The following is a 24,722-nucleotide window of genomic DNA, read 5'->3' as shown; positions in this document are numbered from 1 at the left end:
CATAATTAAATATAGTGTCGGCCTAGTTAAGTAGAAATGCATCTAATTACTCCAGGATTGTCTTAGCCACTGTTATGCAATGTGTGAATTTCTCGTACTTTAATCCACTTGTAGTTTCGTTTCTGTTTTGTCCAGCACGGTGCCAAGCTGAAGTCTTGTTGCTTCAAAAAACCAGCTAGCACTCTAACAACAATCAACCTGAATATCTGCCAGTTTTGAATGAATATAAGTGGATAATTGAAGTTATTTGCAATAATTGCATATGCTAAGCTTTTAATTTATTTTTATCCTTTATTTATAATTTCTGCTTTGATTGTGCTTTGCTGCACTTAGCGTGGCTGAGCATTGTCTGGCTGGAATTTGATAGCAGTCACAGAGCAGGCAGTTTGTGTATGGCATCAGTTGCAAGATTGATATCTGTCTTAAGCCCCAAGCACTGGGAATTTGAATAGCAAGGTAACAGGCACTAAATAATTTTTGGTGCATCTTAGTCACAGCAACAGCAATTTTAGTGCTAAAATTCCCTAGAAATACCACACAGATGAGAAAAACGATCTGGGGTATAAAATACACTGCTAGGCTTTCTGGAAAGAGGAAACCTTCTGTGTGTGTTTGTGTGTGCCCAGCTCAAGGACTGAATCAGCCACGCTGCCAGGCTGCTGTCCTTGCTCTGCAGGGAGCAAATATTCCTCCAAGGTCAGCATCCGTGTCTGATGCTCCTCTGTGTGCTATGGCAAACACTGCAAAGCTTTTTGTGATAAAACATTGAGATTGGGAGACCTGTTTGCTCCTCGGAGCATTCATTGCTGTCTGATATGATGCTGGGTTTGGGCATGGGATATTAAAGTGAGACTGAGGAGCAACATCAAAATCTCTCCTGGCTACTTTACCTTGTCCACTAAATGAGCTGTGAAAGGAGCAAACCCCAGAACACTGAGGGAACTCAGGAGGACCTGCAGCAGAATCAGCACCATGCCAGAATATTACCTAAGCTCACTTAATGTTAATAAATCTTGTTCTGTCTCAAAACAGCCCCACCTTTGTAGAAGTTTTCAAAGCACCTGCAGCCTTACAGATTTCCTGGAGAGAAAAACCCCTTTTTCACATCTGAAATGAACCCCAAAATGGGGACGTCACAGGAAGGTACCTGGGTAATGTTCTCAAAGTTCAGTGATCTATTGCTGAGTGCTCCCACATGCAGTGTAGGCTTCTCACGGGGAAGCCAGGGAGGAAAATTGCTCTGATGATGGAAACCCAATCTTGTTTCTCTCCCAGGAATACTTTCAACTGCTGAACTATGTTTAAATAGTTATCTGGCAGCACTTTAGGAAATATTTTTGGCATATTCACTGCTCAATTGCTGTAAATTTTGATTGGAAATTAGACATGCAAATCAATAGTAAGGCTATTAAAATTGCACTGAATATTTTGCCTGAAGAAGGGTAACCACTGGTAGTTGTAAGTATTTTCTCACACAGAAAACTCATGTTTCAGCACACAGAATGCTACCGGTTTTTGGCTGGTAATGTACTATAAACCTTGCTACAAGATATGAAAGAAATAAGGTTTTAAAAACAGGCATAGGTTTTCCTTTTTGTTATCTGCTGGTTTTCTCAACAAAGTTTATTGCATTTGATTAAGATAGAAATCTTGCTTAGAATTCCATATACAGGAGTCAGAGAGACATACCTGTTAAATTACATAGATGATTGTTATTATTTTTTCTTCCAAAACACATCTCAACTCAACATCAAAGTTATATTCATGTTTTTAGGAACCTCACACAGATCTGATGCCATAGGCAATAATGAGAAAGTTTTTCAGGGCTGTTTTTTGCTGTTGGCTGAATGTATTTGATGCTAGAATACAAGAGCAACCTACAGGTTTGTCTATACTTCTCTAATGACTGTGATATGCCTGTGCATTTTGTTAAAGAAATGTTATTAAATTGTTATTATGGAATAGAAACTATTTATGTTATGGACTTAGATGATACCAGTACCTAGCTGATACTAGTTATAATTTAATTTGAGCCGTCTTCTATGCTTTTTTTGATTTCTAGCAGTTTGGTTTTGAGTAGAACAATTTTGAGAAGCATTTCTGGTTTTCTGTGTTGCAGTTGGTTCATCTTAGAAAAATAAAAAGGAAATGATGAAATACAGTTTTTTTAAGATTTCATAGCCAAAAAGAGAGAAGGGCATAACTTCTGTCAGCATTCATGGATAAAGATTAGTAACCCTCCACAGTTCAGGAGTTCAGAAACTGTTTCAAATTTGGTTACGCTTATGAATTTATTTAATCTAACTTCAAAATGGGATTCTAATGAAGGAAAATCATTGAGAAGTAATCTGAAACCCTTAAAAAGTACATGAAAAGAGAAAGCATCTCAGAAGCTAAAATAACCACCCTACCCTCTGGATGTTTGTCTGATGTTTTTTTTTTCCTTGAAATTGTTATTTGCAGCTTTTATTTTCAACTTTCCTCTGCATTTCTGTTCCTTTTCCCTCTTACTTTTTCTTGGATTCTTCTTGCACTTCATCCATTCTATTTCACTTTTTCTTTGCTCTATCTATAGCAATGTAACTTGAAAGAATTTATCTGGAAATATCAGTTCACTGAAATTAGAATCTCATTTGTCAAGGAAATTACCTTGTTAGGTAACTTGAGAGATAGCTCAGTGATTTATTTTTTTAAAAAATTACTGCCAGGTAACAAACGTTTATTTTTCACCTCTCAAGGTTTTCTGTGTTATTTATAACATCAGTACCACTGAATACATAAAACACTGAGCTTATGTTTTGGTGACCATTTTGAGGTTTTTTGTGATTATGTTATTTATTCATCTCCTGCTTCGTGCTCTGTTTTTACCCACGTTGCATTGTGATATTCTGGGTCAGGCAGTTCATCTTTCTCATGTTTATGTGTGTTGGGAAAGTTCTGAGGATTAGCTCATTAGCTGGGGGAACCTCAATTGAGCTGTGCCTTAGAACACTCTGATTGCTTTATCTAAAGATTGTTCTGCCCTTGACCTGCCTGTTTATGTGCACACAGACACTTTTCCACATTTAAGGCTAAATTTTTCTGAAAACACCCTTGAATGGTGTGAGTACCAATTCTCACTCTGTGTTCATAATTCTTCCCATGTAAGTACATGCAGATAACTCACAGTTCCCTTCAGGATAACCACAGCTTGGGAAGCATTTACTTGCTCCAGCAAGGATTTGAGAGTATGATTACTCAAATGAAAATATATTGGCATTTCTATTAAGAGTGTCATTATAAACTATTAAGCTAAAATTGCTAATCATGCTAATGTTGAGACTCATTGCTAGATAACTGCTCAGAAAGTAAAATATTTTTAAAAGGGGTCTTTTGCTTCTGTATAAAAAAGTTGCAGTATTACATGTGGTTTTTATGGTTTTGCCTGCAGAGTGTGAAGGAATTTCTTCCATTGTTCTTCATCCCTTTGGGGACCCTTTTTAAAAAAAATTCAACCAAGCCCCCCACGCCCCTCTCCCAATTGAGCTGTGCCTTAGAACACTCTGATTGCTTTATCTAAAGATTGTTCTGCCCTTGACCTGCCTGTTTATGTGCACACAGACACTTTTCCACATTTAAGGCTAAATTTTTCTGAAAACACCCTTGAATGGTGTGAGTACCAATTCTCACTCTGTGTTCATAATTCTTCCCATGTAAGTACATGCAGATAACTCACAGTTCCCTTCAGGATAACCACAGCTTGGGAAGCATTTACTTGCTCCAGCAAGGATTTGAGAGTATGATTACTCAAATGAAAATATATTGGCATTTCTATTAAGAGTGTCATTATAAACTATTAAGCTAAAATTGCTAATCATGCTAATGTTGAGACTCATTGCTAGATAACTGCTCAGAAAGTAAAATATTTTTAAAAGGGGTCTTTTGCTTCTGTATAAAAAAGTTGCAGTATTACATGTGGTTTTTATGGTTTTGCCTGCAGAGTGTGAAGGAATTTCTTCCATTGTTCTTCATCCCTTTGGGGACCCTTTTTAAAAAAAAAATTCAACCAAGCCCCCCACGCCCCTCTCCCCCCCCACCCCCCCCACAAAACACAACAAAACCCCATGAAACATTTGCGTTCAATTTTTTCATTCCAATATAATTTGTGTATATCCACTGATATGTCATTTTGTGGAATTGGACTTATTATTGGCTTTGCTTTTCTGTAGCTCTCCCAGATTTCTCATGGTTTCCTTCATAATGGTGTTGAGATACTTAAAGCAAACTGTGGTTAAGGACTGACACATAGAAAGTGCAGCATATGCTTGTATTTTTTTCATTCCATGTACCAAAAGTTTAATTTTTGTATTTAGTTTTGTAAGGGCAAAGCACAAAATGTGCTTACTTATTTGCTTCTACAGCTTCAAGGAAAAATTCCTGTCAGTAGACACTTTACTTCTTTGTCTTTGAGTTTCTTGTAGAGAATGTGGCTGAAATGTACATTAAAAAAAAAAAAAAAAGTAACAACTGAAATCTTAATGAATAATTCAATAAAATAACATGCAGTACTTTTCATTTCTGAGCTGCCCTTGTTACCAGATGTTTCTACTATTGCCCATCTTATGCTTCTCTAGTTATTTCTTATATGTGGGGATAAATCTTAGTTTAAATTTATTTCACTGAGGCAAAAATGTAATTGAAACACATTGGGATCAATACAAACTATATAAGAAGCCATGAATTATTTTTCTAGCCCGCTAGGTACTGATACCTAATATCACTGGTATCTCATGAAATACTATAATAATTTTTCTTTTGATGATTAAGTAAGTATTTCAGCACAAAAAGAAAAGCATGGTTTCCTTTTCCATGTATTCCTTTCTGTATGAAGAATGTTTTTGATCCTTTCACTTTTTTACTCTCAAACTCATTAGTCATGAACTTTTGTATCAGGTGAGCACAGAGTAGTGATACACCTATGCCTTTATAATAGAGGAAAATAAAGGTAATGCATGGAATTAGAGTACCTATTTTACATAAAAGGCCTTTTTCATGTTTGAAAAATGAGGGTTGTATTTGTAAAATTGTTTTAGCAGGTCACTAGCAAGCTGATTAAGGATGGGCTTCTGAGAATGTTCAAACATGTATGGATTTATTTCAGTTGCTATAAGGCTTCCCCCTCAGAGGAGAAAATTTGTGTTATTTCCCTTTTTAGATTCCAAAGACAAAAATCTGTGGCTCAAATGCATGTTCATTAATGTTTCACATTGCAAAGTCTGTTCTTGGTACTGTTCAGATAGTACATCATTAGTGGGAACCATGGCACAGAAGCTCACAGTTCCATTCAAAATGTTTTCCCCCAGCTCCCCCTCCTGCAGCAGGTTGGGATGCATTGTTATTTTTGGGTTCTTTAACCCCTGTAAGTAGGAAGGTGAGCTCAGACATTTTGCCAGTTCAGTTCTGGCTTGATTTGCCCAGTGCTGGACCCAGTTCAGTTCCAGTTTGGGTCAAATGGGTTTGCTGTGACCAGCTGGGTTTTCACGGGGCAGGATGTTCAGAGCTGGAACCAGTCAAATGTCAGGGAGCTACTCCCAGCACGGGGCTCTGCGAAGGTGACCTTTGCTTCTCTGTATCAGCTGAGGCATCAGGAGTATTTCCAGCTTTTAACTGTACGTTTGAGATTGTGATTCTGCACCAAAGAAAAGTCTGGAGAGCCTCCCCACGGGGTGTGCAGGGAGGGGGCAGGAGCCCAGCAGAGCCCCAGGGTTTTTGGGGCTGGTACAGGTTGTGGGTGAGTGGGAGATGGGATGGGGCAGCTGGGGGTGGGATGGGGAAGGGAGAGATGAGATGGGGAAGCTGTGGATGGGATGGAGCAGAGGGGGGATGGGATGGGGCAACAAGGAGATGGGATGGAGATGGGATGGGGCGGCGAGAAGATGGGTTGGGGCAGCTGGGAATGGGATGGGGTAGCTGGGAATGGGATGGGGCAGCTGGAAATGGGATGGGGCAGCTGGGAATGGGATGCAGCAGCAGAGCAAGGCTGGGACTCGCTGCTGCTCCGCGGAGCCAGCGAGCACAACCCCTCCCTGCAGCCGCCGGGCTCTGCTCACACTGTCAGCGTTCTGCTCAACCATTTGTTCTGCATTGGCAACCAGAAATATTTTTCTTGGTTCAGTTTCCATTATAGCTCAAACTGTATAGCAATCAATATGAATTCTGATTTCATTTTGATTTATATCCAAAGGCTTGATAAATGTGCAAACTATTATGAAAAGGGAGAAAAAAATGTTTGCGTGGCTGCCCACTCTGCGTATTGTTAATGAGAGTCTGGACCTCGCTTTGTGATGTAAAATATGTGAAAATATCCATGTGTACCAGTGTCTGATAGAGCAAAGAAAATAAAAGACACAGAGTATTCTTTGTTTGATTTTGGCTTGTGCATATATGAAAGTTCAGGTGGATTAAATGAAAACTAGAAGGAGCTTCTGCCATGGCTGAAATATACTGAGCTATAAGGAACGCTGAGTTAAACCTTAGAAAGGGTATAATGTCATTTCCCAATTGAATATCTGCAGAAAACCCCTCTATGAATTAAATGGTTCAGGTAGCTCTGTTTTGGTGCAACCGTGTTTTTTTTACTGTCAGATGATAATGGTGAGGAAAAATAACTACTACAAGGAGTTCTGGATATTGTTAAGAGGGCAAAAATACTACTGAATTGCTGCCATTCAGTAAATGTTACTTCTGTAATTGCAGAAAAATCTTGTGATAATGTACCACATTAATGTAGTATTTCAGTCTGCTCAGTAAACAAACCTAGTCTATATTTTTCTTATCATTTGTAGTTGATGTGTAATTTAGAAATTCATTTTTATGTCAGTTTCTTGAAAGCAAGTGCATTATTGGGGAATTCCTCCTACCTACTGTTAAGGAAGATTTGAAAAGGACTCCTACTTGCAAAATAAAGTCCATGTGAAATCAACTTTATTTTTGTTCTCTCAAAAATTATTTCAGAATGGGAGCTACAGAAAGCTGAGCACTGGTGAAAAAAGAGACTTTTAAATTTATTTATTAATAGGTGAGCTGTTTTTAGAATTTTGTACCACCAACAGTGGGTACTGAGGATTTTAAAAACTTGGTCCTTTATTTCTTTTTAAAAATCTGATTAATTTATTTTTATTCAGTGAAGTATGAGAGCAGATAAATTGCACAATGTGCAAAAAATCTCTGTTTTTATACGGGGTTTTAAAGTTGCTATCTATTATTTCAAAAACACTTTTTTTTTTTTCCAGCGTCTTGTTGAAGCTGCAGAAGATGCTTACCTGAAACATGAATTTGATGCTGACTTACAGGTAGGAAATAATTACTTTCTTAAATGTTTATCATCAGAGTATATCTAATGGTTTATACAATAGCTTTCTTGAAGAGCTGCTGTAGAAAGCCAAGCATGTGAGTAATAGAAGGATGCTGATTACAGAATATGGAATTATTGAAGGCTGGCTCAGTATTTTGACAGGTTATGTACTTAGTGCTTGTGTGTTGGAACACCAAGCAGGTGGCTTTTACTCTTTCAGAGATTTCATTTAAATTCCCTTGCATATCTGTGCAGATCACATTTTTAAACCCAGCAATTAGCCTCGTGTTGTGTCGCTGCAGTGGGCTGGTGAGGAGCTGCTCTGCAGAGACTCGAGTTTGCAGCTGGGGTGGGAACCACAGGGATGGGATTAGCATGACCTTGATTTGTGCAAGTGGTTTGTGCTTGGATCTGTGTCTGGAGCAGACCCTGGTTTCTCTTTCCTAGGAGCCCTCAGAGCTGCACCACTGCTGTGTGCTGCCTCTAGGAATAGCACGGGAGGGAGCAGCACAGTGGCAGCTCACAGCTAAAAATGTTTAAAGCAAAAACCTTTTCCTGAATAAGACACATAATTTCGTTTTTTAAAAAAAGGTTGATTTTAGAAACTGAGTTATTTAACCTGACATTAAAAGTTTAGCAGAAAGTCTTACTCATTGCTTAGTTGAGTAAATACCTCCTTACCTTTAATTGAATTCCTAGATCCGTGGTTTCTTGAATCACAGGTTAGGTGGAGTTTTGTCTACTTTGCCTCTACCTAGCTTTAATTTTAAAACCTTCTGTGAATATTCACCATAAGTCTATTTAAATTTTGGGCTCAAAGAATTAAAGGAAACAGAGACCTTTTCCATACACATTTTCCCATACGTGTATCCAAGAAATAAACAGATCTGTTTTGTTTTCAGATTTTGCCATGGTTATTTCCAGTAATCACAAACCACTTTATTTTAATGAATATATGATGCAAATTACTGATTTCTGTGCAGAAAGGAAGAAAAATAGAGTCAACTTATCAGGACCAAGCAAAAAAAAATTGAGTTTAGAAGGCTGTGATACTGAGATCTGTCAGCCCAGGCTGGAGTAAGGATAAAATGAGCCCACTGAAAAGGATCATTCACATTATTGTTGTATATTTGAGGAGTGCTGAGTTCTCTATTCAAATGCTTTAGAGTTCTATTATACTCCAGCCTTGCAGAGGTGTACTGCATTTCATTTTGTTGAACTTTAAGCCTTGGAGAAATAGGAACTATTGTCTGAATAAATCAGAAACACACTTTATAGAAGATGTTTTAGAGGGCTGTAGTAAATGCTTCTTCACTGCAGGACAGGTCTCACTTTGACAAAGTCCTTCATTTGCCGGGGCTCTGGCGATATTAACACTTTCAGGAAGCCAGTTAAAAGCCATTTGTGTCAGCAGCATTAACAGGACAATCAAATCTTTGTGTGGAGCTCTGTTGTTTATTACTGTCACGGTCCATTAAAGCTAATCAATTGTTAATCTTGGTTTCAGCGACCCCTTTGCAACCCTTCCTGGGTGATTGTTGTTCTTTATCAAAAATCTCATAATACCATCTGCTCAATAGAAAGGAATGGCCACGATGATTTGATAGTGTACGTTCAAGTGCAAGGGGACAGAAGGCTTATACAATGTACAGTGTATACAATTCTGCTCTCAAAGAGGAATTTCTTGGCATTTGTATTGCTTTGGCAGACGTGTGGAAGACAGGATTAAATGCTTTGAATTAGTGATATGTGATACAGCACCAGCCTGTGCTCTTTGTGCTCAGATACTCTGGAAATTCAGAAAGCACATAAAGAAAGTGGTTTGCTTGCTTTGGAGAATGATAATAAAGAGGCTAACATCTTCTGCTGGGAGATGTTCTATCAAAAAAAAAAAAAATCAAATAATTTATAATTATTGTTAACTGAAATTTGACCTCCTGGTCTTTTACTAGCTCTGTGCTTGTGAGTGTGTTTTGTAAGATGTGAACTGCCTTGTTATGGTTCACAGAAACACTGTGGTGGATTTGGTCTTCTGTGTCTTGAGGACAGCATAGATAATATTGTTTTAGTATATAAAAATGATAGCAGGGAGAAATAAAAGAATATTAATATTTTTATTGACTGTAGAAGAGCACCAACTTAAAGAAAATAATAACTGTAAGAGTTCACCTTTTAGACTGCTGGTTTTCTCTTCAGCAATGCTGAAACTGTATTACTTGGTTGGACTAAACCTGATCCCTTCTGGGCATTTTTCTTAGTAACATTATTAGTTTTGTCCTTAGTTATTCCATAAGTATTCTAATCAATACACTGTAATTCTGTGTAATGGTCTAAGCACTCAACTGTCTATCCCTGGATTGAATCTATTGGCACCACTGACCTTGTCGTTATAAACATAAATAAAATTCCCAGAGAATTGAAAGGAATAAATCAAAATGGGTGATGTGATGTTTAACTCATCAGCATTATACATTGCATGTTTGAGTAATGGCCAAACTATGAATCAGTGAGAGCAGACCTTAAAGTTTTACCTTGCAATATTTGGGGTTTGGGAGATTATTTTTTTTTCCTGTTAGGGATGTGAGGTTATAAGGAAATAGCCATCTAAATGCTACTTATATTTGAGTCTCAGTCCAGGGTTTTCTTACCTCATGGGTATGGGTGCAAGTTATTCTGTATTGCTAAATATTATTTTCAAGTTTATAAGTGGAATTTCTTTAGTCTTGCCTAATGCATTTGGGGATGTAAAATAAATTACCATTTGTATTACTACAGCAAGCTGCCCTGCCACAATATATTCACAGGTGTAAAGAATTGCTTCATTCATATGGGAAAGTCTCTGTGCTCACCTTTGTTTAAAATGAATCAATTCCCTTGATTTTGTCACTTTAACATAATCGAAAAACCCCCAGCATAGAGGTCAACAGCCATTCTCATATACCCAGCAAGAGGACAAGAATATTGGCTCTTGCAGGTTTTGAAGTGATTCTACTGTCATCCTTTATTTTTCTTGGCTTGGCTGTTTACTAGAGAAAATAATTTGGAGAAAGATAATAAAGAGAGCATCATCTTCTGCTAGGAGATGATCTATTAAAACAAAACTCAAATTATTTATAATTATTGGTAACTGAAATTTGGCCTCTTGATCTTTTACTACCTCAGTGCTTGGGGGTGTGTTTCCTAAGCTGTGAACTGCCTTGTTATGGTTCACAGAAACACTGGTGGGTTTGGTGTTCAGTCCCCTGGAAGAGGCTCTGAAGTGGAAAACTCTTCCGTGGACCTGACAGGTACCTAAGAATTTGTTGCATATGCAGCTGATTCAACCACACTGGTGGAAGGAGAGAGCCCCTAAACCTCACGTCTTCAAACCTCTGCCAAACTGGACCTTTGAAGGGTGAGGATGCACCAAAGTGACAGGCAGCTGCTGCCCTCCTGCCATGGGTGGTGAAGCACCCTGAGCCTGCAGTCACAGGACTGGGGTGGCTGCTGAGCCCTCTGCTCACTGTCACCAGTGTCACCTGTGCCACCTTAACCCAGCTCTGTGCACACAAACCAGCACAGAGCCAGGGCAGGATCCCTCTGGCAGGGCTGGGCTCTTTCTGGGCTCCTACAATCTCAGGGAGAGGGTGCTCAGCGGTGGGGCTGGTGCTGGGCTTTACTCAATGCAGCAGTAATAATAACTTGTGCTTCTTACAAACAAATGAAAAAGCCCCTTAATTTTAGAAGAAAGATTTATAATAACTTAGTTCCCACCCTGTTTTCGTACTTCTGACCCCAGTGACAGGAGGAAGTAATATAAAATTTTGTCATGACTACTTGTTCATTTGCTGACTGATTTCACTACAAATACACATCTGCAGGGTAGTTCTTTTATTTTCTGTGTGTTAATTAAGTTCATTAGTGCATGTGCTTTACATTCCTGCTGAGTTTTCTCTGCGTGTGTGTGATGTGGTGATAAAAAAGCAAGGTTATTTCTCTCTGCTAGAATCAAAGCTGGAGCACAGTCGATGTACCAGAATTACCAGATTTTATGTTTCTGATTGTTGTAGTTTTACTTCCTGCATAAGATCGGAGAAATTCAAGTGCCAATGTGTTAAGGTGGTTGACCTTATTTCAGTTTTATGCCTGAAGACTAGAAGAGGATTAATCAAACAGTTTTTTGGAAAAGATTAGTTTCTTTTAAGAATACTCTTAAAGTTAATTTAGTGGGATAAAAAAGGAATACTGGTGTAAGGCTGTTTTTCATTATTCCTTTTCCTAAGATCTATAACATATGGCTGAGCCTTAAGGAAAAGGTTTGCAAAACTATACCAGAGTTAGGTACCTGTCTGCCAGATTTTGCTGTCTGTTAACTCCAAATTGCATTTCATGTCCTTGAGAAATCACATCCTTACTCTCAGACTATGTGTGTTGGCTACATAAAAAATCTTGTGAAATCAGCAGATGGAGAGTTAAGGGGTTTCCAGTGGTTTACACATGTGAACCATGCACTTTTACATACATATTTTTAAAATCTACAAAAAGAAAGACTTCAGATGCTTAGGAGAAAGCACAAATAGTAACAGAGGGCTGAGGAACACAATTAGTGCAGTTTGAGTGGTTTACAGCTTCTGGGTGTAATCCTCCAACTGTTAATATTACTCAGTAGTTTATTGTTAAAGGGGAGCTGCCTGACTTTCTCTAATTTTGCAATTTGGCTGTTAAATACAGAGCCTAAATATAGATATAAAATCACAACCTAAATTGATGCTACTTTAAAAAAATCTGACCTAAATGTTTATTTAGTATAATGATGCCAGACAAAAATCTATAAGATGGATTATTAAATGTTTAGGGATTTTAGCGACATTTAAACAAATAGATGATAATTACATTGATATCAGGTACTGAAAAATACAAGGACAAAAAAATAATTAGGAGCAGCTATTCCACATAATCTTATGAAACTCCTCTTATAACACATGCATTACTTTTATATTAGAACTTCAGACAAGTCTGTTTGTGGATTTATTTTTTTCACTAATATTGCATGAGGCACATGATAACTAGATTTACAGTCTATTAATATTTTTTTTGGCTGTTAGAATAATAGAATAATATTGACTAGTCTGAAGTCAGCTCTTGACAGGTCCTGGACATCCACAATGGGAAGGGGAAGCCAGTTGGACTTCAAGAACTTGTAGCCAGCAATTGAAGTGACTTTTAGAAAAGTGCATTTAAAATAGCAATGCAACATCTGAAGTTTGACATCCTTCATGGATTATTTATCCAAGCTGCTTATTTTCTAAATCAGAATTCAGTCTGTCCAAACTCTAAGCCCGCAAACAGCCTAAATTCCTTTTTAGACTTTGAAATATTTTGCAGGCCCAGGTGCTCTCAGCTCTCTTTGGGTGGGATGTGGACACTGCAGCTGGAGCTCCCAATAAGGCAAGAGCAGGAAGAGATCCCTGGGAGCTCACACAAATCTGAGCTGTAAACTTCTGCACAGCTCCTGCAGAAGCAGTTGCAGAGCACTACAGTTTATTCAGCTGTAAAATCTGCCTCTGGAGCTCTTTCCCAAGGTGCCTCAGCCAGGATCTGCTCTCAAGGGGTTTGTTTCCATCTCTCTCTGACACTCAGGGTCTCTGTGGTTTTGCCCATCCAGCTGGAGGCATGGTTTGGACACAGCTAGGATGCAAAATGCTGCCAGGACCTGCAGAGGTGTGCTTCTTATTCTGAATAGTTTGAATTTTCCCATACTGATAAAAAAATAAGGGAGCTCAAGGAAAGACAGTAAGCACAGAATTCAGAATGTCCTGACTGCAGTGCAGTTTAAAGGCTGAGAGGAAGAAAAAAGTGCACAGAAATAAATGTGAGTGCCTGGTGAGCTAATGAACTACAAGGCTCAGCAAGCCACATTTCAATCATAAAAGCATCTGTTAGAGTTTTTATTTGGTGTTAGTATTTCCTTTTTTTTTCTTTCATAAAATAATTCATGTTGTTTTTTTTCTGAAAGAGATAAATGTTCATCCTTGCAGTTCTTAGTTTTGTATTGTTCTTATTGGTTTCTGTGAGCTCAAATTAAGGACTTCCCAACTGCTCTAATACTGCAACAAATTGATTTTAGGATTTTTAGCCCTTTCAGTGGAAAGCATTTTAGATTGTCTTCCCTTTCCTGTTTATTTGTTGAGGTTGGCAAGAGGAAAACTGAAATGGCTATGAAAATATCGAGACATCAGTGAATTCAGATGAAACTGGTTAAAAAATGCAGCAGAATTCATGCACAAAGTAATCTTCAGAGGAGGACTTCCACTTGGCCTTCAGTCTGCATGTATGGCAAGGATTAAGTATCAGAAAGGGAGTACAGAGAAAGAGGGGCCATGCACATTTTTGGTTATTTTAATTTCAGAGCTTTTATGCTTTCTGACTCTGTGGCAAGTGAAGAGCAAAAGAGAAATAAGGTTCTGTGAAGCCAGGCTAGCAATATTTTAGCTCATCTCTTAATGATTTTTATTATTATTATTATTTTTTTTTTTTTACTTTGGAGTTTTGTAGTTTGGGGAGTTTTTGAGCACTGACTGATTATTTTGGATGTTTTAAGATAATTTTGATCAGTGGACAATTTCTATTACTTTTCCTTCTTCCACACATTTATGTTGCTAAGAACTATGTTCTCTTACTACAAACAAATGAAATGTAAATAACTAGAGTGATTTTGTTTTGGTTTGTTGATAACTTCTGTTGAGAAGCAGTGACTTTGGGCACAGAAGAGCAGAGTTTAACTCTCTATCTCAGAAGCAGAGATGGAGGAGAGACGATTTTCCAGCAATTTTGTAATTTTGGTGTGGTTCTGCAGTATATGAGGGGCCCATCCAACAAGAGCAGTAATTCTCTGCCTGTCTGGTTCAATAGCTGTCCTGTCTACCCAGGGCTTGACAGCAGAGGAACTGGCAGCCCTGGGCTGAATTTGTTACTGCAAATAATGTTCTCTGCTTCTGAGGAAGTCTGGCACAGGTTTCTGGATGTTGGTTCTTCTCACTTCACCTACAGGACTTCTCCTCCTGGTACCCTTTAGCCAAGAGTAGTTTCCAGACATTTCTGGGTTTGCTCTTGCCAGCCTCTCCCAGAGCAGCAGTCTCTAACTGAAGTGTGTGAGGTGTGTGCTGAAAACACTCCATAAATTCAGTTCTACCCATCAAATATGGACACAGTGCTTTTGCCTCGTGATACCTGCTGTAAATAATTACAGAAATCTGAAACCTGGAGTTGTCAAAGAACTCTATGACTGGGCTGATAATGCTGTTTTCCTGAGATTTTTACCTCTTATATTTGTGGTCCTTTGTTATGTTTGCTTGCTACCAGCAATGAGAAGGAAATAACTTTATCATCCCATGAGTGTTTTCAAAATTTCAATTTCTCTGATTAAACATTGAGACACCCAAAGGTTTTCCTGAGCAAGAGAAACTTCTGCTTCAGAACAGCTCATAATCACATAGGTGGGGCTCTCAGGATATGAGCAACCTGTTCCAGTTGCTTCTCTAGTGAATATTAAATTATTTGTATTATGTGAAATGCAAATACAATTCAGCAGAAGAGTTAGTGAGTTAGCTCAGAAAAACCTGATGGATGGGGCAGTTGTTTTGGATCCCAGAGGCTCTAGTCTGAGTGTCTCTCCTTGTTCAGAGGATAGATTTGAACAGCAGCATAGATCTTTTCCTTTCTGGCACAATTCTGAAAAAAAAGAAATGTGTTTTCCAAAACTAAGAAGACTAACAGGTCACATCTAACAGCACCAACAAGATGGAACAGAAAGTATTTTCATACAGATAGTACCTGTACAGTTTTTCCTCTCCCATTCTCAAGTCATTAAGTACCTCCAGGTTGGGTTTTTTGTGCTCTTTGTATGCATCTTGTAAGTATTAGAGACATGTTTAGAAGAACTAAAGCTTAGATTCTTGCATATTCACACAAACTCATGGGTTTTATAAATAAAACTGGAATTCTATTTAGAATAATGATGAAACAGTTTGTTGTTCGCAACATGGAATTCTTTCATTTATTGTTTTTGCAAGGCAATTCTTTAACTTATTCCAGTAGAACAGACAGAGGAATGAGCAAGGATTTTTCAGATAAAGGGATAAAGATGTACCAGAAGAAACCAGTCACATGAAAACAGATAAGTTCATTTTCAAGGAGGTAATAGGGAGAAAAAGAAAAAGGAGAGAGACAGTACAAAATGAACATTTAGCAGAAAAATCAATAACAGTACTTCATCCTTAAAATTAGAGTGAAAATTGTCATATCAAACTGGGAGTAAGGGTAAACTTACAAGAACTTTACCTGAGACGCCGAAAAAATTTACTCTCAGAACGCCCAGCATCCCTTCCAAGACTGCCCAAACCAGAGTAGATTCAGCCAATGTTTTTGCCTTCCCACCCAGTCAGAGCAGTGTGTACTGTGCTGTGCCACAGCTTGAGCAGTTGGAGGCTTTCCTGCATTTCAGACAGACTGTCCTTTGGGAAGAGGTGATCCCACCCCAGGCCCTGCCCTGGGCAGGGGTGTACCTGTAGGCAAAACAGATGAAATAAGGCAAACTTTGTTTTGTGAAAGGAAGGATGTGGAGGATGCAGAAGAAAGCAGAAACAGTGCAGAAAAAGGTTAGGTGTCAGAAGAACTGTGAAGTGCAGGGAAGAAGGCTGGAGAAGGAGAAACACCCAAATAATGTGCAAAGGCAAAGCTGTTAAGTGTTAATATCTAAGTGTTTCAAGAGTACTGACAGTAATCTTTTTGCAAGTCTCTCTAAGAGCCATTACCTTTGCTCAAAGTGAGGCAAAAATGGAGAAACTATTTTCAACTGCTTTAAAAAAAACCTTTGGAGAGAGCAGAAGTAACATTGAAATAAAATTTTAAAACAGGTTTCAGCGAAGTCAGGCAAAACAAGTATGCACTTGAGGAGTGAGAGAGAAATGCTGCATAGATGAGGAAAAAAGATCACAATGTTATTGAAAAACATGCACTCCTTGAGATTGCTGTAAGCCTTAGAGAACTTGGCTTATCATTGTCAGAGCAGACAGAGATGATGTGTTTAATAATGTGTCTCTCGTAGATGTTTATGGGCCTATCAATTTCCAATTCTAACTAACCTAGAAAGAAGCTAAAGAGCCAGAAAAATGACATACAAGGTGAAGTTAGAGTTGCCAGTGCTTAATGTTTGGCATATTGGTGATAACAAACAAGGAATTTGACATTGAGATTTGCTTCATAGGAGGCAGATTTTCTGTCTTCTTTTGTTCAGATTTGTGGCCTTGAAAATACTGGCCACCCCTCTCTCACAGGAAAAAAAAAAAAAAAAAAAAAAAAAAAAAGAAAAAGCTTGACATCTTCTGAAACTACTTTTTAATTAGCTTTTAGCTTTGTGCAGCAGACAAGGTCAGCAGAGCTCTGAGCCCTGTGCCTGTGCCCTGCCCTCAGCACTGTTAGAGCAGGGCTCACACTGGGAGTCACACTTACTCCTACCTTCCCAGTCCTGTCAAGGTCTCTGAGAATGTTTTAAGAAAATGACTTTCCTTGGTTTAAGTGATGCCAAAGGCAAGTGACAGATCTGAGGAGTTTGATCCTATCAAGATTGGTTTTGAAAAATGCTGCTCTGGCTTAGCTTTCCTTTATCCGGGGATATTCAGTGCATGTTCGACAGCACGAGGAGGAGGTGATGTACAGGGATTGTTGGTTTCTGATTTGGTAAGTTCTACAAAGGCACACTCAGCCTCTCATCAAAGCTATGTGTCTGAGATGTGTGTTCTGCCAGGATCATGTGTTTTCTGAGCTCCCTGGAAAGTATATTTTTAAAAAAATCTACTTGAAACCTCTATTTAATTCTGTATGCACTTGTACTTCTATCAGAAACTAAATGCAGGTACAGAATGTTGAAAGTGCGGGATGCTGAGGTGCTTAGGGGAACAGGCAGAGCTGCAGTTAATGCTTTTATTTATAAGGCTCATTGGTCAATGATACTGAGCTCTCCTCCAGGAAAAAAAAAAAGATCCTTAATTCACTCTTACAAAATTCAATGCCCTATTGTTCTCACTTTTCTGAAGTCACTGTTTATAACATTGCTCTCCTCCTCTCTGAGGAATAATATAATTTATTGGAGCAGTTCATTCATAGTCTATGTGATATCTATCTTTTGGGACAGAGATACCTTTTGCATGATGTACACACTGTTAACTTCAAACTCTTCCTGTTTGCTTTATGTGCAAGGGTTCATAATCAGGAATATTTATGCATCCTGGTACCCAGTTGTGCTGTGCTTGCTGTTTTCTGCTCTTCATAGAAAATTAAACTTTTTTTCTTTTTGGCTCACACCTACCTGAAAAGCAAAAGATTTGAGAATATTACCCAATGGATTTATGATTACTAGGCAGATAGCCAGTAATAAGCAGTGATATCTGATACTACAGCCCAGACATTCTCTGCTTTTTTCCACCTTTTTCCTATTATCTCTAGGTTTAATAAACTATAAATGGGAGACATAAATGGCAGACCATCTTTTCTCTTTTTGTGTGCTTTTTTTTTTTTTTTCTTGAAGGTGCTTGGTGATGAGATTAAGTTAAGGGTCATATATTCTTCCAGCCTAGTATTTAGGAATAGGCAAATTATTGAAAAGGGTGGAAGTGATCTAGGCTTATTCTTATTTGTGGGAGAGCAGCTTTTTTTGCTACACAACAATCATTTTAAATGGAAATAACAGTATTATAGATAGAGATTTAATGAATATATATGAGAAAGGCAGGATAGGAGTCACTAAGCAGTTCAGGGCTCTCGATGAGGTCGCGTTTCTGACTTGTGCAGTATGAAAGTGAGTAAATCTTAGATGATCATAGTCGAAATATTTCCAGGGTATTGTACATACTGCTTATTGTAGGAAAAAAAATTATTTTCTTGCCTCTGGCTTAGAAGAAATCTATTGAGTGAAAACCAGCTGCATTTGTACCTTTACATTTCCAGCGCTTGTATTGTGTCTTTGTTTCTGGATCTCGTGTAATTGCTGACTGTGAAATTAAAATACCAAGCTCATTATTTCAATCTCGAAATATAACTTGCTTTAGACTTATGCTTTTGTCTCTAATTGTACTGTCCATGTGTTGAGCTTCATTAACTTGAAACAGAAGGAGCCCCCACTTTTGTGTTAAAGTTAATTAAACCTGGTAATGGTTATTGTCTGAAAATTTTCTGGGTTCAAGTAGGTTATTTTGCCTCTGTCTCTATTTTCATGCATCATTTCATCAGTTGTGGTTTGTCAATTCATAATATACAGGATTTGTCTGGACTCAGTGGACTATGGGGTTTTTTAATCATAAAAATACTCTTGCATGTTTAATTAATGCATACTTGGAAGTTTCTCCTTGTGAAATAGTCACTGATGACTTCTAAACTCAGATTATAAAAAAAAACAAAATTGGAAAAACAAAAGCAATTATTTTCCCATGAATAATACGTGCAGCACAGCACACAATAGATCGATGTCAAGGGCCACAGTTAATGACTTTCAGATCTTTTTAATATAAAAACTGAAGATTTCAGAATTCTACAAATTTATGATGTGTAAAAACTTCAGACTTAGAAATGCAGCCTTCTGCACTCCACATAGATGTGTGGCCATGACTGAGAGGATGAATTAAATATGCACATTTAAATGCACGTGTAGTTTAGTATTTATGCTTTAATAATTTTGTTCAAGGTTTTGGGATTCAGCCTAAAGTATAATGCATGATGTGCACATCTTTATCACTGGTTTTGTGGGTTATGCTTTGTGGGAGATGTACTCCTTAAAAAATACCCCAAAACACCTCCTAGTGAAAGACCATGTCTAAGATCAGGCCATGGGTTTTGCTCAACAAAGCTCAATGATTAAGTGCATGAAAGAAAAGATTAGAAGATGCACTTGCCCACGGGAAAAAAGGGATGTTCTTTTCCTTGAAAAATCATGCACACCAAATTTAAATAAGTGTTTTGTTTGTGATTCATTAAAAAAGAAGAATAAAAAAAATTAAATAACAATAATTTTATTTAATATCACTTTTCTTGCATTTTAGATTTCAGATTTAAACCATCAGCTGTTTAGCTAAAGCTTTCAGACTATTCAATTGAGATGTAAAAAAAATACCAAACTATTTTCAGTCTTATTCTGTGTCCAGTTAACTTTTTGAAATGAGGAGAATGTGTTCAGAGAAATATTGCTGTGCATCCAAAAGGTGCCAATCAGAGATATTAGTGAAAGGTTTAATGGATATTCAGTGCTGTGTGAAGCTGCTGCTGACAAAGTCAGCTCAAGAGCTTTCAGCATCATATGCAAACCAGAATTCTGCAGCGAAGAAGAGATGGGTGGAGGGGGATGTGCTGTGTTGGAATGGACCATGGAGGTTTTGGGTACAGGGATGGCAAAGTCCCAGCTGGTTGACAGCAAGCTCAGGAGATTTGGTGCAATTTTTATGGCATGTGGAAACTCACGTTGGATTTGTGATTATTTTTCTTTTTTTGACAGGGTGTATGGAATTGTGATGAGGTAAAATGGTCTGGTCAGAGGCCCTCTGAGGTTCTGAAAAGCTGTGGGAGGTTTTGGAGGCTGTGAGGTCTTTCCAAGCCTTTCTGCCCAGCCCAGTGGCCTTGCTGCCCTTGCACAGTGCTGAACTGCTCTCCATGGTCTCCTCCTCCTTTCAGTCACTCCCCTCCTCAATTCCCCCCCTCTCCTGCTTCAAATTCTGCCCCCTTGGCAGCAGCAGAGAGGGCTGGGCAGACAGGCTGGCACCTGCTGTGGGAAGCAAACTGGTCTGGGGTCTCCATATCTGACTTATGTCTGTCTGCCCTGACCCATCCCCACTGCCCGGCCGCTGAGCGCAGTCTGGGCTGTAGCGCACGCAGCCCTGGCTGCTCACATCCCGCACAGGACCTGCCCCAGAGGGCCCAGCAACACTTCAGACCCCCCTGGCTCTCCCCTTCACAAGTGTAAAAGTGTCACATCATCTAATGCACTCATTTAGCAGCTGGGGAAACAGTTGTTTCCTGCAAGCACTTGGGAAGTTAACAGTCCAGCCAAGTCTAATGGCTTTGGTGCCACAGATTAATGACGGGGTGGAGATGTTCAAAGTGCAAAACTCTCAGTAAAGGGGCAAATCCCACATTGCCTTTTGAAAATTTCCCTCATTTTCACTGAAATCCTCATACAGGTAGGTATCTATTGAGGTAGCGCCCTAAAACTCAAATTATTATTTTTCTCCTAGGAAGACCTAAATTTCCAGGCTTTTTTAACTACATGTCAAATGTCAATAATATGAAAAGGCGTATTAAGGAGGTGAAATACAAAATGCTAGTGTTACGAGAAATTATTCAATTTCTATATCCTCTCCCCTTCCCTACTCTGTTTCATCTCTTAGAATAGCAATTTTCTGCAGATTTTATGGGACCTACATGCATTGGGATCTATTACAGGTTACAGAATAAGAAAATTCTTAAAGATTAATTGAAATTCAGAGAATAAGGATGTGTAGCATGTACTATAAAACCACTTGAACACCAAAATATTTTTTCATTTTTGATTTAATTTCTGCACTGAACTCCTTAAAACAGCAGCCCTAAGAGTATCCATAATTAACCCCATATATAAATGAAATGCCTTAAAAAAAAAAAAAAAGAATAAAGTAGTTCCTTGATACATACTTTGCTGTGCATTTCTTCCAAATAATTCCCAGTCCTTGACCAATGAAATGCCTTAAAAAAAAAAAAAAGAAAAAGAAAAGAAAAAAGTAATTCCTTGATACATACTTTGCTGTGTATTTCTTCCAAATAATTTCCAGTCCTTGACCTTTCTACATTCAGGCAGCACCAGTGTTGCTCGTGAGCAGGGTTTGTTTGGCTTGTGGAGAAATAGAACAACACAGATTTTCTTCTCATCTTCCTGTTTTCCTTGTGTGTGTGAGAAGACAAAACTGAGAGGTGAGATTATCGTCAAGGCCAAAGAGCCAGGGAGATTCTTTAGAAAGAGTGCATTGCATGACACAAAGTGGAGACAGAGAGGTTTTAATCAAGGACTGCTTGAACTCCTGGAAATGCAGGTTTTACTTGTTGTTTGCTTTCACTTTAACTCAAAGGCAGTACAGTTGCACTTGGGGACTGGCTGGACTGAATGCAGTTCAGCCTTGGTGGCTCTTCCTCCATCCATGGGTGAGCTTTCTTTCTCCCACCCTGTAATGTTTCAGCATTGTTCCTCCCATCCATCCTCTCCCAACACAGATATTCAGCTCATCTTCCTGCTTTCCCTCTGTGTGTGAGAAGACAAAACTGAGAGGTGGGAGTGTTGTCAAGGCCAGTTTGGGTGGATGCAGTTTTATTTTAGCTGGGTGCCGAGATAAATCAGGAGAGAGACAGGAGGAGATTCCAGGGGTTTGGGATACAAAGCTGCTTCATTTGCTGCCTTGCCCTTACTCTTCAGACTACAGCTCAGCTCTTCTTTGACTGATAAAGCATTTCTGCACTGACAAATCCTCCTCACAGCCGAGGATGTGCCTGATGGTTTCATCACCCTTGCCATGGTTGCTGGCTCCCTGGGAGCGCTCAGCCGTGTTCAGGCTCCTCTGCTCTGGGCTCTAGATTAGCCCTGACATTAACTGCTGAATTTGGGAAGTGTGAGAGAGCTCCAGAAGGACAGTATAAAATCTGTGTTTTCTGATTTGGACTTTCCAGTGCCATAAACAGTGACATCATTGTATATGCACACAAATATATAACGATGAATACAGCAAATGCAGTCTTGCATGTTGGCTGGAAAATACATGCTCCAGGCCCAGATTTAATAGGAACTTTCATATTCCATTCTTGGAATATAAAGCCAGCATTTTTTGTCTCTTTTGACTTTTGCGTTAATAAAATGAGGTCAGGAAATCTGTTAAAGTTTATCTTTAAAAATGTTTTCAACCCAGTCACCTTGTTTTAAAAATCATTTCCGTTTGTTATCTGCACATTTAAGTAGATTGTGTTTCCTTGTGATTGAGTCTCAGAAGGAAAGCACTAACAGATTCCTGTAATTGATTATACTTTAATGATACATAATGGCAAGTTCTGTTTTCCATTATTGTTACCCTACACGCTGAACTGGAACTGCTGAGATACCAGAATGTATATTGATATACAATTGATTTAGTAACATTTTACTGGTTGAAATGTCCTGCATTAACTAAAACCATGTCTCCACCACTTCAGGAAAAGTGGCCATTCACACATCCAGGGCAGGCTCTGTGCAAACCTGCAGATGGTCAGTTCCCCCAGCTGTGGCAAAGGACGATACTGCTGGGGAGTGCTGCCATCGCTCCTCTGGGTTTCATGGGCGATTACAGATGGGAGCTGGCTGTTCTTACTTTGCAATGTATTGCTAATTGCATTCTTTTCTTTTTGATTGTCCCTTTTCAACAAGTGGTCCACTCCTTCTCCCGGACAATCAAAAGGACAATCCTTTTCAACAAGGAAAAAGGACAATCTCACTGCCACCTCTGCAAACCCTCAGCAGTGCATAAGGTAGCTGATGATCTGAAGGTGTTGCTTATCTTTCTGATTGGTATAACCTAATTATTTATTGTTGTCCCCTGATGGTATAAAAATCCTGGTGTTTAGGTGGAAAACTCGAGAGCAGGGATTGCTTTGTGTGCCTGCATGTGATGGTGTGTGCAGTGTAAGGGCAGTGAGCACAGCTGAGTGCTGACCTGTGGCTCACACTCCTTCTCTCTGCTCACACCAATAAATGGAGCAGTTCTGCTCCCGCTAAGCTGCACTGTAGCCCCTGGACATTTGGCCTGTCTCAACAGAAAGGTCACAGGGAAGTTCTGGTGACTGATCCAGCACACAGAGCTGGCCTACGTAGGAAAAAACAATTTTGAAAAGCTAATTTAAGTATTGCATTTTGAAGGTGCTGCAAAAAGCCATGGAGCTGTTGTCTTCTCAATAATTATAGACTATGGAAACTTAATAGCTAGAACATTACAATGATGTACAATTAGTGATGTATCTTCAAAACACTGGATAGAATCACACAGTGCAGTCAGAGGAGGCTTTGCTTTTGCCTTGATTTTTCATTTTCTTTACTGAGAAGAGGATGGTGCTTAAAGCTTGCAATTCTGGCAAGTTGTGCCAACAAATTCACTTATTGTGTGGCAAGTCAGCAGCTATATTATCAAAATCCTTTATTTTCCAAGAATTTAAATTTAAGCTTTCTCATAGCATAAACCATATTAAGCCAGTGACCATTCTTAACCAAAATTCAGGAGGAAAAAAGAACTTGTAAAACTGCTGTTTGGACTTGGTGAATGTCAGTGTCTTGCAGAACCAAAATACTTTCCAAAAATCTGAAATAATTTTGTATTTCAGTTTTTAAAAAGAAATTTTATCTTTAAATTTTGCTTTAAATTCTGAAAACTAAAAAAAAGGAAGTCACTTCTGAAGTAAATTAAATTAAACTTGGGTAAGTTGAGCTCAAATGCAATGACTTGCCATGCCACAGATTTTTTTTGTCTATTCTCTGCTACATACATTTTGTAATGTTTCAAATTACATCACTGTATATGTATGTATTAACATTCAACACTTGGATTCTGTTTAATATACGTTAAATATTAGTTTAATGGCTTTGTGTCTGACACTGATTACAATTCAAATCCTCCTTGCATGCTGTTCTGCCGATAGTAATAGCAGCATTTGTAATGTTCAGTCACTGGCATCCAACTCATAAACAGTAATATCAATTAATATATACTTCTGCTTGTGTGGTTACTCTGTGCGGGGATTAATAGAGAAATTATTTTTACTGTCAGAAAACCATTTCAAAGAGATAAGAATGGCAAATACAAAGCAGATGAAGTTACACAAATGGCCTTTTCAGTGGTGATAGTTGAATGTTTGTAGTGTCTCACAGCAGTTTTGGAATATAATACACAATTTAATTTCCTGTATATTTGTGTTGTAGAGGAACAGTTTTTGGATTATGAAGGAAAATTTATGCTCTAGTGCAATGTATTCTCAGCTCAACCCCACACTGCAAGAGAAACCTCTACACATTTCTTTAATTTAAGAAACATGAGTTCCTAATTAGTTATACATAGACAATGGAGGATTTTTCCAGCTGCAAAATGATTAATAATACGTAATTAAAATGGAACCTGGATCAAAAACTCATCAAGCCTCCCTAATGCCATAATACTGTACCCTTTTCCTAGGCAAGTGAGCTTCCCCCAGGGGATCTGGATGATTCTCTGGAAATATATTCCTGCAAATGCACTGTCTACTCTCATAAGGAAACTCCAAAATTTTCAACTGGAGAACTTTTTTTTTTTGATATTTTCATCTTAAAAATATGTAACTCATGAGAGTA

General features: G+C 38.5%; 1 protein-coding gene across 1 annotated transcript in view; it reads left to right on the top strand.

Moving 5' to 3' along the window:
• Positions 1-24,722, top strand: part of CACNA2D3 (calcium voltage-gated channel auxiliary subunit alpha2delta 3) — a 408,036-nt gene that overhangs the window by 128,370 nt on the left and 254,944 nt on the right. The window contains exon 4 of the mRNA XM_041425790.1: positions 7,272-7,331. Within this exon, the coding sequence (XP_041281724.1) occupies positions 7,272-7,331 (60 nt within the window). The remainder of the gene's footprint in view (positions 1-7,271; positions 7,332-24,722) is intronic.

The sequence above is a fragment of the Onychostruthus taczanowskii genome, unplaced genomic scaffold (assembly GCF_017590055.1).
Source record: "Onychostruthus taczanowskii isolate IOZ18803 unplaced genomic scaffold, ASM1759005v1 scaffold9, whole genome shotgun sequence".
Classification (NCBI taxonomy): Eukaryota; Metazoa; Chordata; class Aves; order Passeriformes; family Passeridae; genus Onychostruthus; species Onychostruthus taczanowskii.
The sequence above is the reverse complement of the archived record's forward strand: the minus strand, read 5'-3'. Positions and strand labels throughout refer to the sequence as shown.